Source organism: Danio rerio, chromosome 7 (genome assembly GCF_052040795.2).
Source record: "Danio rerio strain M-AB ecotype USA chromosome 7, GRCz13ab, whole genome shotgun sequence".
In the NCBI taxonomy this organism is placed as follows: Eukaryota; Metazoa; Chordata; class Actinopteri; order Cypriniformes; family Danionidae; genus Danio; species Danio rerio.
In genome coordinates, this window is record NC_141027.1 from 8219060 (window position 1) to 8235297 (window position 16238).

Sequence of the window (16238 nt, forward strand, 5' to 3'; positions counted from 1 at the left end):
ATCTGTCTGTCTGTCTGTCTGTCTGTCTGTCTGTCTGTCTGTCTGTCTGTCTGTCTGTCTGTCTGTCTGTCTATCTATCTGTCTGTCTATCTGTCTGTCTATCTGTCTGTCTGTCCGTCCGTCCATCCATCTATAGTATCCGTCCGTCCATCCATCCATCCATCCATCCATCCATCCATCCATCCATCCATCCATCCATCTCTGTCTGTCTAGCCATCCATCCGTCTATCTATCTATCTATCTATCTATCTATCTATCTATCTATCTATCTATCTATCTATCTATCTATCTATCTATCTATCTATCTATCTATCTATCTATCTATCTATCTATCTCTTTTTCTATCTATCTATCTATCTATCTATCTATCTATCTATCTATCTATCTATCTATCTATCTATCTATCTATCTATCTATCTATCTATCTATCTATCTATCTATCTATCTATCTATCTATCCATCCGGCACAAGTTTTTCAGAATTTAATTAAAATGAGAATTTATTTTGATGTCATATTTTAAAAGAAGGTCAAGAATATTGAAGAATTTGAAAGCCTGTGGATTTACAAAGATAGTGATTGTTGTGCTCTGTCAAAGCTGAAGAACTAATATTTACAAAATAGCCCGAATTTGTTAATTGACTTTTTTAAATGGTATGAAATAAAGAAGTATTATACAAATCGAATTTCTCTCTCTCTGTTCTATATTAAAAATTATTTATGTATAGACTGCTAAACTACATATACAACTACATAACTATTCTTCTCATTTGTAAATCGCTTTAGATAAAAAAAAAATAAAAAAGTTTAAAGTGTTTGCTAAATGAATACATGCATAACCTGCATGATACTGTTAATGTGGGCAATTCAAAATCTCAATTTAAAAGTTTCTCAGCACCAAATGGTTCAAAACCATTTAATAGACTGTTAATAGGACAATAGGCTGTTGTTGTTGTTGTTTTATCAAACAATAACTATTGACTTACCTGTAAAAATTAACCTTATTTTAATATTGTGATAAAAACATATAAAGTGTCAGCACACATTCTAAATGACGTAGGACAAATGTTCACCTATGCAATAGTCAGATAATCCAAAGCAATTAGAATCTGTTGTGTAAATCTGATTATTACATGTATTTCCTGAAGCTGAAGAAAATTAAGGATCAGATATAAAGTTTCACCTGTACTGCTTGTATTTGAAGGGCAGGACTCCGGGACCCTCCACACGCAGATCCACGTTCTCCAGACTGAACTTGAAAGGGTTTGTGAACTCAACAGACACGTACATTTCCTCACTCACCCTCGGAGAGCCTGTGACCTACAGTGAAATGACAGAGATTTGGAAATGAGTCAATCCACCAGCAGAGGGCAGCAGACTCATTTACATTCTACTGACAAAAACGTGCATCAATACATCTCTCAAGATAAAAAAAAAATTTAAATAAAATGCTTAAAACGTACTTAGTGTATGTCTCAATTGCTGTCTAAATATCTAAAAAGCCTTTTCTTGACGAGCAAAAAATCTAGTTTTGTTTTCTGACATAAAAAGAGGCACTGTGGCTTAGTGGTTAGCACTGTCGCCTCTCAGCAAGAAGGTCGCTGGTTCAAGTCCCGGCTAGGTCAGTTGCCGTTCTTGAGTTTGCATGTTCTCCCTATGTTGGCATGGGTTTCCTCTGGGTGCTCCAGTTCCCCCCCCCCCATAGGTGAATTAAAGAAACTAAACTGGCTGTATAGTGTATGAGTGTGTGAATGTGAGTGCGTATGGGCGTTTTCCAGTACTGGGATGCAGCTGAAAGGACATCCCCTATGTAAAACATATGCAAGAATAGTTGGCAGTTCATTCCGCTGTGTCGACCCCTGATAAATAAGGGACTAACCAGAAGGAAAATGAATGAATGGTTCTGAAACAAGTCAGAGTTAGTATTTTACAAGCATACAGCCACCAATTTCAGAACCTTGATGTCACAACCTTCTGACCAATCCAGGCCTGACATTGGTCTGCTGTCATAGCTTTCGTGCATACAGTAATATCAAATATGAAAACATAGTCTGTAAAAGATGGATAATGATGAAAAAATTATGAATTATAGCTAATGTAGTCTAGCTGGGTGATCGTCTGTGTTTACTGTTGTCATTTGACTTATCTTGAAACTTTCATCATCTAAACACATAATCTAGTACATACATTCAAAGTAACGCAACAGTTACTTATCATTTTTAACACCTGTATCAGTTCATAGTTAAATCATTTTAAGTACAGGAATACACAGTTATTTCAGATGTGTGTCTTGCATTTTGAAACGAAATAATTTGATGTTAAATTGTGTTTTTTTTTAAAGTGATTTTAGTTTAATTAACAAAGTATCTTTGACTTACAGTATGTGTATCATCATATCTAAGCATTTGAAATTAAGTGTTAAGAGTTTTGTAAAAATTGTCAATAGTTGTGAATTTTGAGTCCTGGGCTTTGAAATGGGTAGCAAAACGATTGCTAAAACCTGTAAGTGGGTTTTTTAAAACAAGTTGCATAACCTGCCAATGGGTTAAGAAAAATAATCTTGCTTTTGGTCTGAAATAAAAAAGCACAAGCCTATTTTAAGGCTGGATAGATACTATAAGAAGCCATCTGTCTATAAATATATTTATTTGTTTAAACATACTCCCAACACACATTTTAACCTGAAATATTCACCTTTAATCTAAAATATGCATCTCTTTATATTAAATTTAACCTGAAATATTCAAAATATTAGCACCTCTTTAGATTTTAATCAGTTACTACTTAATGAAATGACATATTTTAACAGTCACCAGCGGATCTCATCCATGTTATGGGAATGCCCTAAATTATTTGATAATTGGACTAAAATATTTAAAACTTTGAAAGATGCATTCGACATAGATCTGGATACAAATCCACTTCTGGCCATTTTTGGGTTGACAGTAGATGCCAACCTTTCAGTAATGGTCCAGAAGACTTTAGCCTTTACTACTGTAATAGCGAGACGTCTCATTCTTTTATAGTGAAAACATGTCTCTCCACCATCTTTTGATGCATGGATAAAAGAAGTGTTTACTTGTTTTAAATTGGAAAAGAATTAGACTATCACTTACTGGTTCTTTAAAGACCTTTGACAAGTTGTGGCGCCCCTTATTAGATTATCTACTGGCAAACTCTTGATTCTTAAACTGAGCAATAATATATGAATAAATAAATATTTATTATTTATTTTCATCTTATTTATTTATTTATTTTTATTTATTTATTTATTTTACTTAATTATTATTATTATTATTATTATTGAAATATATATATATATATATATATATATATATATATATATATATATATATATATATATATATATATATATATATATATATATATATATATATATATATGTATGTTTTTTTTTTTTGTTTTTTTTTCAATGGGAAGTTAGAGGCTGTTGAGGGAGGGAAATGTTTATTTGGGGTTGGGGTAGTGTAAAAATTAACATGGAAAGATAATTATAAAATGACTTAAGGTTGATATTCCATGTAAAAACCTAATAAAAGAAATTTGAAATAAAATGACATATTTTATTAATCATTGTTCTCTGGTGTGTCAGTTAATAGTGACATTACTTGCAGGAAAACTAAAAAAACAAAGAAAAAGTATGTTTTTATTAGGTTTTGTTTATTTATGTTGAGTATTAACTGCAGATCCCTCAAACTCAGTGCGCCTTTAATGTCTATGAGAATTACCAGTATAGAGTCTGACCTTGACGGTGAGTTTGGGATGGTGCATTGCGATGACTTTCATGGCTGTGATGATCTGTCCCGTCTCTTTAATCTTCCCTGTAGCGATGAAGTGGATGTTTCTCTGCTCCACCAGTTTGTTCATGTAGTCCTCGCTGCGGACCAGCACTTTCTCCTCTTTACCTGTCATCACCAGCAGGAGGCAGCAGTTAATGCAGGAACAGCATCATACTGTATTTCACTCTCTCATAGGGCTGGGCTGTTGATGACTCGTTTTCAATCAGACCTCATGTTTATAAACTGAAATGTAAAGCCAAAGAATTCATCTTGTACTTGAAAAAAATGTACAGAAAGGTATCATGCCCAATCTCATATAAACTTGAGTATCTACAGTATTGTCGGGTGACCGTGTGTCAATTTTATTCTGTAGAAGAGTACATGCAGCACCTTTAAGTGATGTTTTGTAAACAAATTTCTGAAGGAGCACGTGCAGAAGTTTCAGTATCGAATACGTCATTGACAATTATTCTATTATCAAATCAGTTCTTGACCAAACCCCTATACTGTATATACCAAAGCTGTCTTACCTGCAGCATCTCACGACTTTAGCATCCCTCTACCACCCCGACACCTCACCTCATAAGCATTACATTCCTATGGGGAGCGTTCTGGGATCGGGCTAGATACTTCGCTCAATCCCAACTCCTCTTTGTTTTCTGATAAGGGGTGTTATGAAGCATTACACCAACCTGTCCTGTAGAGGTCGCTAATGGACTACTTATCCTTTGTGCCTTTCAGAGACGTGCACACGAGAGAACAATGCAGTCAGAGTGAAGCCACGGGCAGAGAAGTTGTGTGTAGTGGTGGGCAAAGCGAGGCTTTGTGAAACACTGAAACAGTCGAAGCAAATGTGTCGAAGCTTCGAAACGTTTCGAAACCTCACTCTACAGTGACATCTAGTGGTCATTTTTTATGTATTGCACTGAAACAGCTTCAGCAAAGAACGATTGAACAAATTGAGGCATTAAACCCAACTTTGTACGTGAAATCCTTCAAGTAACATAGTACAGTGATTAAGGTGACAGACTTCCATGCAGGGTTAGTAGGTTTTGAAGCTAGTCTATCACAGTTGTTTTAAAATGCTTTAATACCAGTTGGTAATGCTTTGCTCTTGTATCGTTTTGTTTCAACATTGGTCTGATATCCGAATAAACAATTTGTGAATAAATATGTCTTGTTTTTTCTTAAAACAGGGTTGTTGCTAGATCAAAAACGGTGGCCTGAAGTTATCAAGAATTATTTATATTATTCATTAAATTTCCCATTTATTGTATTTTATTAATGTCTACCCTAACCCTAAACCCAACCATACTGTAAAAATATGTATTATTGTTTTACAGTGTTACAAAAATGATGCTAAATTGATGGCGTAACTGTAGCTGTATCCTATTTAGGCTACACAAAACAGAAACATGATTAAAATACATGAAACCATGATTTCAGAGTATTTGTACAAGTCAGGATTCGAACCCAAAACATCATGCAAAGCATAAAATCAATTAGCAAACACACAGTCCTCTAAGCCATATGAGACAGAGATTGTTTGGAGACCTTGGCAGTCAAATGAGGATTCGCCAGGTCTCGAAACGTTTCTAAGCTGATCAATGCTTTAAATCGCTTTAGTCACGTGACTAGGTGTTTCGAAACACTTTAGTCACGTGACTTTGGTGCTTCGGATCATGCTTCGGTGCAGTGTTTCGAAACACTTGCGCTTCGGGATCTCGACACTGTGTTGAAACATCAGTTTCACGTCAGCCATCCCTAGTTGTGTGTTGCTAATCATCGTTGTTTGGTGGATTTGTGCGTGTTTTAAACCGTGAGTACATAAATGTTCATGTATTGTATGTTTACTGAGACTTAAGGAGTACGTTAGAAGAGTTTTTATGCTGTTTACCAGCATTAATTGATGTTCTGTGATCGCCGTGATTTGAGATGACGCAGCAATCGCTGCCGCTAATTTGATACTCGCGTCGTTATTGAAGTTAGTAAGTTACCAGCTGTGTGTATATTCTTCGATTTCAACCTGTTTATATTATGTTAGTCAGTATGTATGATTATTCCAGTCTTAGTCTATATTTCATTCAACATGTGAACCAGTTTGTGTCATAAACACCCAGTTAGCAGCAATTTGGACTTCATATTATGCTGCTGTTAGTATCTTAATACAATTATCCATTTTCAACTAACTACTGTATAATATTTTGATCCAACTGTACTATGTTTAATGTTGTATTACAAATGTAACTTTGATTTAATATTGTTTATTGTTATTCCTTTTTTGTGGAAACCACATCTCTATTCACCAGTGTGGAATAAAGCAACATTATTTAATTACCTCGTCTCATGCATTCTTATCGATGCACCACAGTGATCATCACCTTTAAACTGGCAACTTAGTTGAATACTTCTCAACAGGGGAATAACTCGAGCCCTCTCCCCGGACAGCACACCAAATACGCCTTATTCTTAAACGACTGCAAGAGTGAACTCGTGAAAGGGTAGAAGTCGGATTGTCCTCAGTAAATATGTTTCAACAGCCAGCCCTGCCCTCTCTCTCCCACATGTACTCACTCTGCATTGGCTCTAGTTTGACTTTAGGTGTCTTAAACACGACCTCTCCGCTCGGGACTCCAGTATAATACACCACTGTCCCGGTGATGTAGACGTCTGCCGTGCGGCGCTGGTCACTGCGGTTGGTGAACTGCAGAGTGACATCAAAGTTTTCCCCTACATTAACATCCAGACTGTGGATCTCCACGTCCACATCGCTCAGAGCAGGAGAGGATTTCTCCCGCTGACAGCCGAACTCCTCAGCTTTCTCCAGCACACGCCGCTCCTCCGGGCTCCCTGAGGAAAACACACCATCAGAGTAAACTACGTCTCACATCTATGGACACAATGGATCCTTTTCACAAAACAGTAATCAATCAATCAACTTTTGTTTATATAGGATTGACTAAAGTGCTCTACACAAGTGAAAGCAACTTATACAACACAACAAAAAAAGCAGACAATGCAAAACAATACAGCAAATATTAAAACATAACGAAGTGTCAGTGCTATGCATTAAATGCCAATTTAAACAATAGTGTTTTAAGCTTAGCTTTAAAAAGTGGCAGGTCAGTGATTGCACGAAGCCAAGTAGGCAGGGTATTCCAGAGTTTAGGACCTGCCACTGCAAAACAGCGGTCACCAGGGCCAGAGCAAGCTGAACTGCCGCTCTAGGCAGAGGGTGGTCACGCCGCCCTCAACCCTAAAGTGAAAGCGGGATGGGGGCGCCTAGACGCGGATATAACTGAGGGCGCGGGTGGTGAGGGTAGTGTCGCTGACGCCGCCCTCTCTATTTTGCCACCCTAGACGCGGATATAACTGAGGGTGCGGGAGGTGAGGGTAGTGTCGTAGACACCGCCCTCTCTATTCTGCTGCCCTAGACGCGGATATAACAGGGCACAGGTTGTGAGGGTAGTGTCGCGGACGTTGCCTTCTCTATTCTGCCGCCCTAGACGTGAATATAACCAAGAGCGCGGGTGGTGAGGGTAGTGTCGCGGACGTCGCCCTCTCTATTCTGCCGCCCTAGACGTGATATAACCGAGGGCGCGGGTGGTGAGGGTAGTGTTGTGGACGCCGCCCTCTCTATTCTGCCGCCCTAGACGCGGATATAACAGGGCGCGGGTGGTGAGGGTAGTGTCGCGGACGCCGCCCTCTCTATTCTGCCGCCCAAGACGTGGATATAACCGAGGGTGCGGGAGGTAAGGGTAGTGTCGCGGACGCCGCCCTCTCTATTCTGCCGCCCTAGACGCGGATATAACAGGGCTCAGGTGGTGAGGGTAGTGTCGCGGACGCCGCCCCCTCTATTCTGCTGCCCCAGATGCGGATATAACTGAGGGCGCGGGAGGTAAGGGTAGTGTTGCGGACGCCACCCCCTCTATTCTGCTGCCCTAGACGCAGATATAACTGAGGGCGCGGGTGGTAAGTGTAGTGTCGCGGACGCTGCCCTCTCTATTCTTCCGCCCTAAAGAAGCGGTCACGCGGATATAACTGATGGCGCGGGTGGTGAGGGTAGTGTCGCGGACGCCGGCCTCTCTATTCTGCCGCCCTACATGTGGATACAACTGAGGGCGCGGGAGGTGAGGGTAGTGTCGCGGACGCTGCCCTCTCTATTCTTCCGCCCTAAAGAAGCGGTCACGCGGATATAACTGAGGGCGCGGGAGGAGAGGGTAGTGTCGCGGACGCCGCCCTCTCTATTCTGCCGCCCTAGGCGGGCGCCTAAGTCGCCTCTATGGAAGCGCTGGCCCTGGCGGTCACCCAGTAATGATGCATTTAATAGTCATCAGTTTCTAAAATCCTCAAAAGTTTTTTATTATTTATTTTTTTTTTACTTTTATTATTAAAAGTTTTTAATATTTATATTAATGACGACTCGTTAAAAGTGTTAATACTCATAGATCATTTTTTTTAACTGTGTCATTAATATTTAATGACATTTTAATGACAAATTCAGCTGTAGTTGAGGTAAAAAAAATATTAATGAAGTTATAAAATTCATCATATATTTATAATGGCATCATGACAGTGTTTACGTTATCGTTGTAATGTCAAATTGTCATGCCAGACAAAAACAGGTTGAGATGTATTTGTTCATGTCAAGTTGTCATGAACAATTTCATCTTTGCATTTAAAATGTCATAACTGATCCAATGACATTTAATAACAGTTATAAGCATGCATAAAATCTCATTCTCATTCACGACAAGCATCATGTCATGATAAGTCTTATAAACACCCCCTTCAAGTAAAGTGTTACCTTCATTCTTCTCTGTTCTCTTCTGATCGGTTCTGTTATATTCAGAAAGAAACTGATCCTGATTTGAAGTCTTTTATTAATATCTAAGAGCAGCTTCTCTCACCTTCAGGGAACTTGTACTGGTTTGTAATGTCTCGACGTCCACTGTGCAGCACAGCTTTGGTCAGCACCATCCGGCCCACATGAGTCTGATTCACCTTCACGACTTCCAGAATACCGTCTTTACGTCTACGATAAAAGACCACGTCACTGTTCACCTGCGGAAATATACAAGGCAGATGGAGTGAGAGATATGTACACATGTATCCTCCTTGTAAGTTACAAATGATAAAAAACATGAAGGATTATAATTAGGGGTGTGACGAGATCTCGTGTTACAAGCGTACTTAAAATTTAATGACATTTTAATGACTATAATTTAGGTAAAAAAATGTTATTGATGTTGTTATAGAAATCATGACGGATTTATAGTGGCTTCAAGACAATCATATTTACGACAAGTTTTATTGTGTTGGTAATAGGGCTGTGCGATTTGGGGAAAATATCTAATTGTGATTTTTTTTGACGCATATCGCAATTTGATTTACGATTTAGTTTAAGCTTCAAGCTGATTTTAATTTAATTCAAGCTTCATCTTAATAATCTGTAAGCCATGGCAACAGTTCTGCAACAGCTCTTTAATTCACCTATTTTTATTTGGTGTCTGTGACTTTGGAACCAAAAAATTCCCATATTACAAATGCAGTTTTTCTTTAATATTAATTCGTATATTAATGCTTCTGAAGCAGCAGATGCCATTATCCCACTTGTCACCGCTTTCCTGTTTGTTTTCTCTTCTTTATTGTGGGCGTAGTTCAGTTGCGCAATTCTGATTGGGCGGAACAAAAGTGTGCTCACTCAATTGGCTAGTTATAAAACCCAAGTCAGATCACATGATTTCGGCACAATTTCCTTGACGTAGGGTGTCGTAGGGAGTCGTAAAAATCAAATAAACGTTGTGACACAATATTCAATCGTTTCTTCACGTTTAAAGTGACATAGTTCACGACAACCGATACATGTCTGCGATGTCTCACGACACCATCGCAGAAAGTCTTGCATGTTTAATTTTCTGAAGCATAGTGGACTGGTTCTGAAGATGTTATTCGTTATTTTTGTTTACATATATACATACAAATGAAGTGTGAATTATTAGCACCCCCGAATTATTAGCCCCATTTATTTTTCCCCCAATTTCTGTTTAACGGAGAGCGAATTTTTTTTTTCAACACATTTCTTAACATAATAGTTAAAATTACTCATTTCTGATTTATTTTATCTTTGCCATGTTGACAGCACATAATATTTTTCTAGATATTTTTCAAGACACTTCTATACAGCTTAAAGTGCCATTTAAAGGCTTAACTAGGTTAATTAGGGTAACTAGGCAGGTTAGGGTAATTAGTCAAGTTATTGTATAACGATGGTTTGTTCTGTAGACTATTGAAATAAAATATAGCTTAAAGAGGCTAATAATTTTTTGTCCTTAAAATGGTGATTAAAAAATAAAAAATAGCTTTTATTCTAGCTGAAATAAAACAAATAAAACAAATATTATCAGACATACTGTGAAAATTTCCTTGCTCTGTTAAACATTATTTGGGAAATATTTTAAAAAGAAAAAAAAATAATCAAAGGGGGCTAATAATTATGACTTTAACTGTTTATATTTTATATCACAGCCGTTATTAACTAATCGCAACGTTTCAAATTGCAATTGCGATTCGATTTGGATTAATAGCACAAGCCTATGGTAATGTCAAGTTGAGATGTGTTATGAGATTTTGTCATTTTAACCTGCAACAAGATGGAGTGTGATGGTAAAATTAACAATAAAGATTTCTGCAAGTCAAGTGCTTTGCACACAACCTGGCCTCGGTGCTGTGGGCATCACATAACCACTTTTTTTTCCCACAGAAATGCTACAACTTCTGCCACACAAATGAATCACCACACGATGGAATAGCACTTTAGATATGTTGAAAGTCATAATCGTCATAAACACAAATCAAATTAAGCCTGGAGTATTGATATTTTTGATAACATACATTCTTCTTCAGTAGAATTGAAGACTATTTTTCCTTCATATATATCATCATTGAGGATCTCTTGAAAATAGTGTAAAAAATCTTGTCTCATTCTAGTAAACCCAATCTCGTGTCTCCTATCGTGGAGTAGGCGTCTTGTCACACCCCTAGTTGTCATAGATATATAAACTAGATATCGCATAGGGACCCTGAGCATGCGTCAATAGCGCCGCCACATTGGTACAGTGCTCCCAGGACAAATGTCATTCAACCGCACTAGTCAAGACAGTGTTATTACATGAAGATACGGGACTTTAGCGCTGTCTACGGGTGTAGTAACGAGCAAACAAAGAAAACAAAGCACAAAGGCAGAACATTTCATAGGTAAGATTATGTTTTTGTATGTTCTGAACTTTTATGCTAATCAGGTAACGTTATTGATGATAACAGTCACTTACTGCATTCACCATAAGACAAAGAAGCTCCAACTCTCTCTCCAACACTCGGCTTATGCTAGTTTTGTTGAATAAAATCAGCAAACAATGCAAAAGAAATATGACAACGAGATGCTGCGCTGCCAGAAACTTGTATTATTGTCGGCTAACGTTAGTGAAAGAGTCGTTCGGGGGATTCATTCACAAACGAATCGCTCCCTCCGTCAGTATGAGAAGTGAAAGCAGGAGAGGAGCTGTGTTTCAGACATGATTAGATCAAATTTAACAGGGAGGGTTAATAGTACATTTCTGTACACACAAACACAAGCTTTTTGTCAGGAATGCCCGTGCGGTCACTGATCCATCACCGTAGAAAAGTGATGGCAAATTATAATTTTCGTAATTAGAAAAAAAAATTACATACTAACATCCAGGAAAACTCCCGATCATAGATATATGTGTATATGTGTATATCTCTGGCTTCGGATGGCCACAGTCCTCCACTGTACCTTGGTCCCGCATTCATTTCAAAGGAGCGCTACCCTGTAGCAAGATGGCAGCGCCATTGACGCATTCCGTCCAATGGACAACAATAGGCCAGGCGACATCTAATGTATATATCTATGCCTAGTTGTAACAATGGGTTTTTAAAGCTTTTATTCATGGACTTGCTCGACTTCAAAGCAGTGCTACTGGAGAATAGATTTCATAGTCATTATTATCAAGGACTGCATCCATGTTTTTTTCTTCTTAAACCATGGTTTATCACCTGATGTACAGACGTGCGATTTAAACTCCCATTTAGCCAAATCTGCATTACTATATTGTTTTCAAATGTTGTGCAGTGATTCTGTAAGGTTGAATGGCAAAGGTGGAATGGCTTTCATGTACAGTAGTAACTGTATTTTTATGTAGTATATAGTTATACACTGAAAAAAAATATTCAGAGGTGACTCCTTGGATTTACTCATTTTTATTTATTTTTTTTACGTTAAGTGGCTGTAAACAATTTTTTGGGCTGAATTAAAACAAACAATTTAAGTTGAATTTTATTAAATTTAATTTGTTTGTTTAAATTAAATAAATTGTTTGCAACAGTTTTGCAGACATCGTTTTTTTCAGTGTATAGAGAATCTACAGTAGTTATAGTAATGTAATGTAATGCAATATAATGTTATAGTAGCATTACCTCTGCAAACACAAAGGGGGCATCAAACGGGTAGCAGATCTGACCATGTTTTATGGCAGCTACAGACGCAGGTCCACACCTAAACATACCTGACAGAAGACCAGCCACAATAACTTCACATGAACTACAAACAAGAGTGCGTGTGTATATGTTTGTGACATAACAGGACACAAACTGTATAACGACATAGATATGAATGACACATGTAAGAAGGTGGGGAATTATGAGGACCGTCCTTATAAATCATACCGAATTCATGTTTTTTTTTCCAGAAAGTAAAACAGCACACAGTTTCCGCTGAGGGTTAGATTTAGATATAGGGATGGGGTAGGGCAATAGAAAACACAGCTTTTATTTTATTATAAAACAATGCAAACCTATGTAATGTCCTCACAATTCACAAAAACAAACCCGTGTGTCTGTGTTTGTCTGAGTATGTATGACAGTATGAGTGTGTAAATACATGCATGAACAAGTGTGTGTCATACCATCGCTGGTCTCCTGTGGCGTTGCGTCCACAACCTGCCAACCTCCAAACCCTGAAGGCAGATCAGGCCTGGCCATGTAGCACTCGTTCCAGCAATGATAATTCCTGCAAACAGAAAGCAAATATAACACCAACTGCAGCTGAAGGGAAATTCATGAAGGTTTGTACATAAATAAGGAATTCAACATTTTAATTGTAGTATTACACGAGCTCCTAATTTCTTTTATTTTGGGGCACAAGCACTCCTCAAAGCAAGTATACTCCTAAAAAATGCACTGTGAAAGTCTGCAGCTTTAGCTAACTTAGCTGTTTTGTCATCACATGTATGTTTTTTTTCTTCTTTACAGCACTCATCAACAATTGTGTTTTTAATTGTTTTAATTATAATTAGCAACAAACTGACTAGCTAACTAACCTCTTTAATATCAACAGGCTTTGTGCTTGCATTAAATGTATTCATTGTCTCTCAGCTTCTGACAAGAATAAGAATGAAAAATCTTAAATGTCTTTTTCCATTTTATTTTATGTTTAACTACTGTAGCTATTAAGGATTTCATTAACGATTATATAAATTAACCTCAGAAAAGCAAATATATATCTGATATTTCAAAATCAGAGAGAAAAACGTTGGATTTAATTAGACAGGGCAGTATGATACCATTTATAACATTCATTCATTCATTCATTTTCTTGTCGGCTTAGTCCCTTTATTAATCCGGGGTCGCCACAGCGGAATGAACCACCAACTTATGCAAGTTTTTACACAGCGGATGCCCTTCCAGCCGCAACCCATCTCTGGGAAACATTCACACACACTCATAGACTACGGACAATTTAGCCTACCCAATTCACCTGTACCGCATGTCTTTAGACTGTGGGGGAAACCGGAGCACCCGGAGGAAACCCACACAAAGGCAGGGAGAACATGCAAACTCCACACAGAAACGCCAGCGACTTTCTTGCTGTGAGGCGGCAGCACTACCTACTGCGCCACTGCCTCGCCCCATTTATAACATGAAGTGCAAAAATGGATAGCAACACATTTACATACTGTGGACCTGAACTGTAATAAATTCATGTAATGAAATATACAATATTTCTTAACCCTACGTGGGTTTTGATAATACATGGTTCCGCTACATTCAGTCTTCCATGGCGGGGCACCACGCCAAAATTGATCCTGCCACGGCTACATTACAGCTTCTCATTCAAAACATTTGTTTTTTTTTAATAGCGGGTTATAATCGCACCAAAACGTATTAAAGGGTAAGTGAAATATAACAGCGCAAACTTTTCTGTAACTGTAGTAGTGCTGTGCCTCATTTGTTTAACCCTTAAAGGTTACGTGCTGACTGACTGACAGGTGCGTGATGCATGAGGCCAGCAAACACGACGTATAGCCGTTTCACTTGACTTCAGGACGCATTATTATATCGCTCTGTAGGTTTATTGGAGACATTCATAAATATTCCTAGCAAATGTAATAAATGCTGGAGACATACTCATTACATCAACGCACTAAATCACACTTCAGCAGTGTTTATTTGAGAGCGCACAAAATCTGCGTGCTCTTGAAGCGGCTTATATTTGAAGGGGGTGTGCAAGAAGTTTTGTGCACAAGCAGAGGAAATCAGCGCGCAAGCAAAGAGATCCGCATGCTGTAGGCTATTACATAATAGCAATCTCGACTAGTAATACTGCGCTTACGACATTTGTCACTGAAATAACGCCAAAGGTAGACCAGTGTGAAAAAAAGGCCTGCCGCCACAGCTGGAAAAATCCTAGAGGAAACACTGTACAATAATGTGACATAATGCAAACGATGTGTAAGTAAGCTCAAACCAGATGGAGTCTTTGGTGCGGTTCCGGTCCAGTTTCCCATTTTCATCCAGGATTATGTCCATCTTCAGGTTGCCGTCATTGTCGTGAGCAGAAAAGAAGTTGGTCACGACTCTGCTGGGGATCCCGAGACATCGCAGGACTGTGGAGGAGGAGACATAAAATCATACAATTATTTGACCTTTTGACCTACCTTTTTTTTAAGAACCAAACAATAACGTTACAATAAAAATATAATTTTAAATATTTTTTGAGATTCTATATATATTATATATAGAATTATAAAATTATAAAATAGTGTTCTCAGATTGATGCACAGTATTTAATTGTAAACAACCAAAAAATTATAAATCCAAAACGTTTTTTTATGGTTATTTAATGTTATTATTTTGCAAACATAAAATAGCATTCCATAAAGAGGGTCAGGAAACTTTGTGTAGATTAACATTAGAAAAAATTTATAACGCTAATCAAAATCAAACCTTACAAAATAATGTTCTGGGCATCATTTGCAACATTGACAGAACATTCTGGAAATATTCTGCGGTAACATTGGAATAACATTCTACAAAACAAAAACTAAATCTGAAAGCTTGTAATAAAAACTTTCATGGTCGACCAAAATCTAACCTTGAAAAGGAAGTTCTGGAGATCAAAATCTAATAATGACAGAAAATTCTGGGAACAATCTGTGGAGTATAACATTAGAATAACATTCTACAAACCAAATCTTAACATTCTAATTTTGAAAAGAAAACTTTCCTGGTTAATCAAAATCAAACCTTCAAAAAAAAAAAAAAAACAATGTTAACAGAACATTCTAGGAACATTATGTGAAGAATAACTTAATAATAATGATCTACAAACCAAAAACTAACATTCTATTCTCATATAGATAAACCTTATGAAGAACATTCTGGGAATCAAAAACTAGCATTGATAGAACATTCTGGAAACATTAAAATAATGTTCTACAAACTAAAAACTAACCTTGAAATCTTGTAATGAAAACTTTTAATGGCCAAACAAAATCAAATCTTACAAAATTACATTCTGGGCATCAAAACCCAACACTGACAAAACGTTCTGGAAATACTCTGTGAGGAATAACGTTCTACCAATCAAAAACTAATGTTGAAACCTTGTAATGAAAATGTTCATTCTTATTCCCATCCCCAACGTTCATTCTCAAAACCAAAATCTAACATTACAATATCATATAGAGAAAACCTTCTTGGCTAACCAAATTCAAACCTTAAATACAGCATTCTGAGAATCCAAAACTAACGCTGAAAGAACATCCAGGGAACATTATAGAACAACTCTCTACAAACCAAAAACTGACATTCAAATTTTGTAAAAAAAAAAACCTTCCCGACTGATCAAAACCAGACCTTAAAAGCAGCATTCAGAGAATCAAAAACTAACAGTGACAGAATATTCCGGAAACGTTTTGCGAGAAAGCAGTTAACAGAACATACTGGGAACATTAGAATAAAGTTCAGCGAACCAAAAACATTAAATCTTGTAATGAAAACTTTCACGGCTAACCAAAATCAAACCTTAAAAAGAACAATCTGGGAATCAAAAACTAACATTGACAGAACTTCCTGACAGA

At 37.4% G+C, this 16238-nt stretch overlaps 1 protein-coding gene across 1 annotated transcript in view; it reads right to left on the reverse strand.

Moving 5' to 3' along the window:
• The window catches only part of f13a1b (coagulation factor XIII, A1 polypeptide b), a 44491-nt gene that overhangs the window by 3346 nt on the left and 24907 nt on the right, over positions 1-16238 (reverse strand). The window contains 7 exon segments of the mRNA NM_001077154.1: positions 1182-1318; positions 3764-3924; positions 6373-6648; positions 8709-8862; positions 12295-12383; positions 12783-12886; positions 14624-14762. Of these exon segments, the coding sequence (NP_001070622.1) occupies positions 1182-1318; positions 3764-3924; positions 6373-6648; positions 8709-8862; positions 12295-12383; positions 12783-12886; positions 14624-14762 (1060 nt within the window).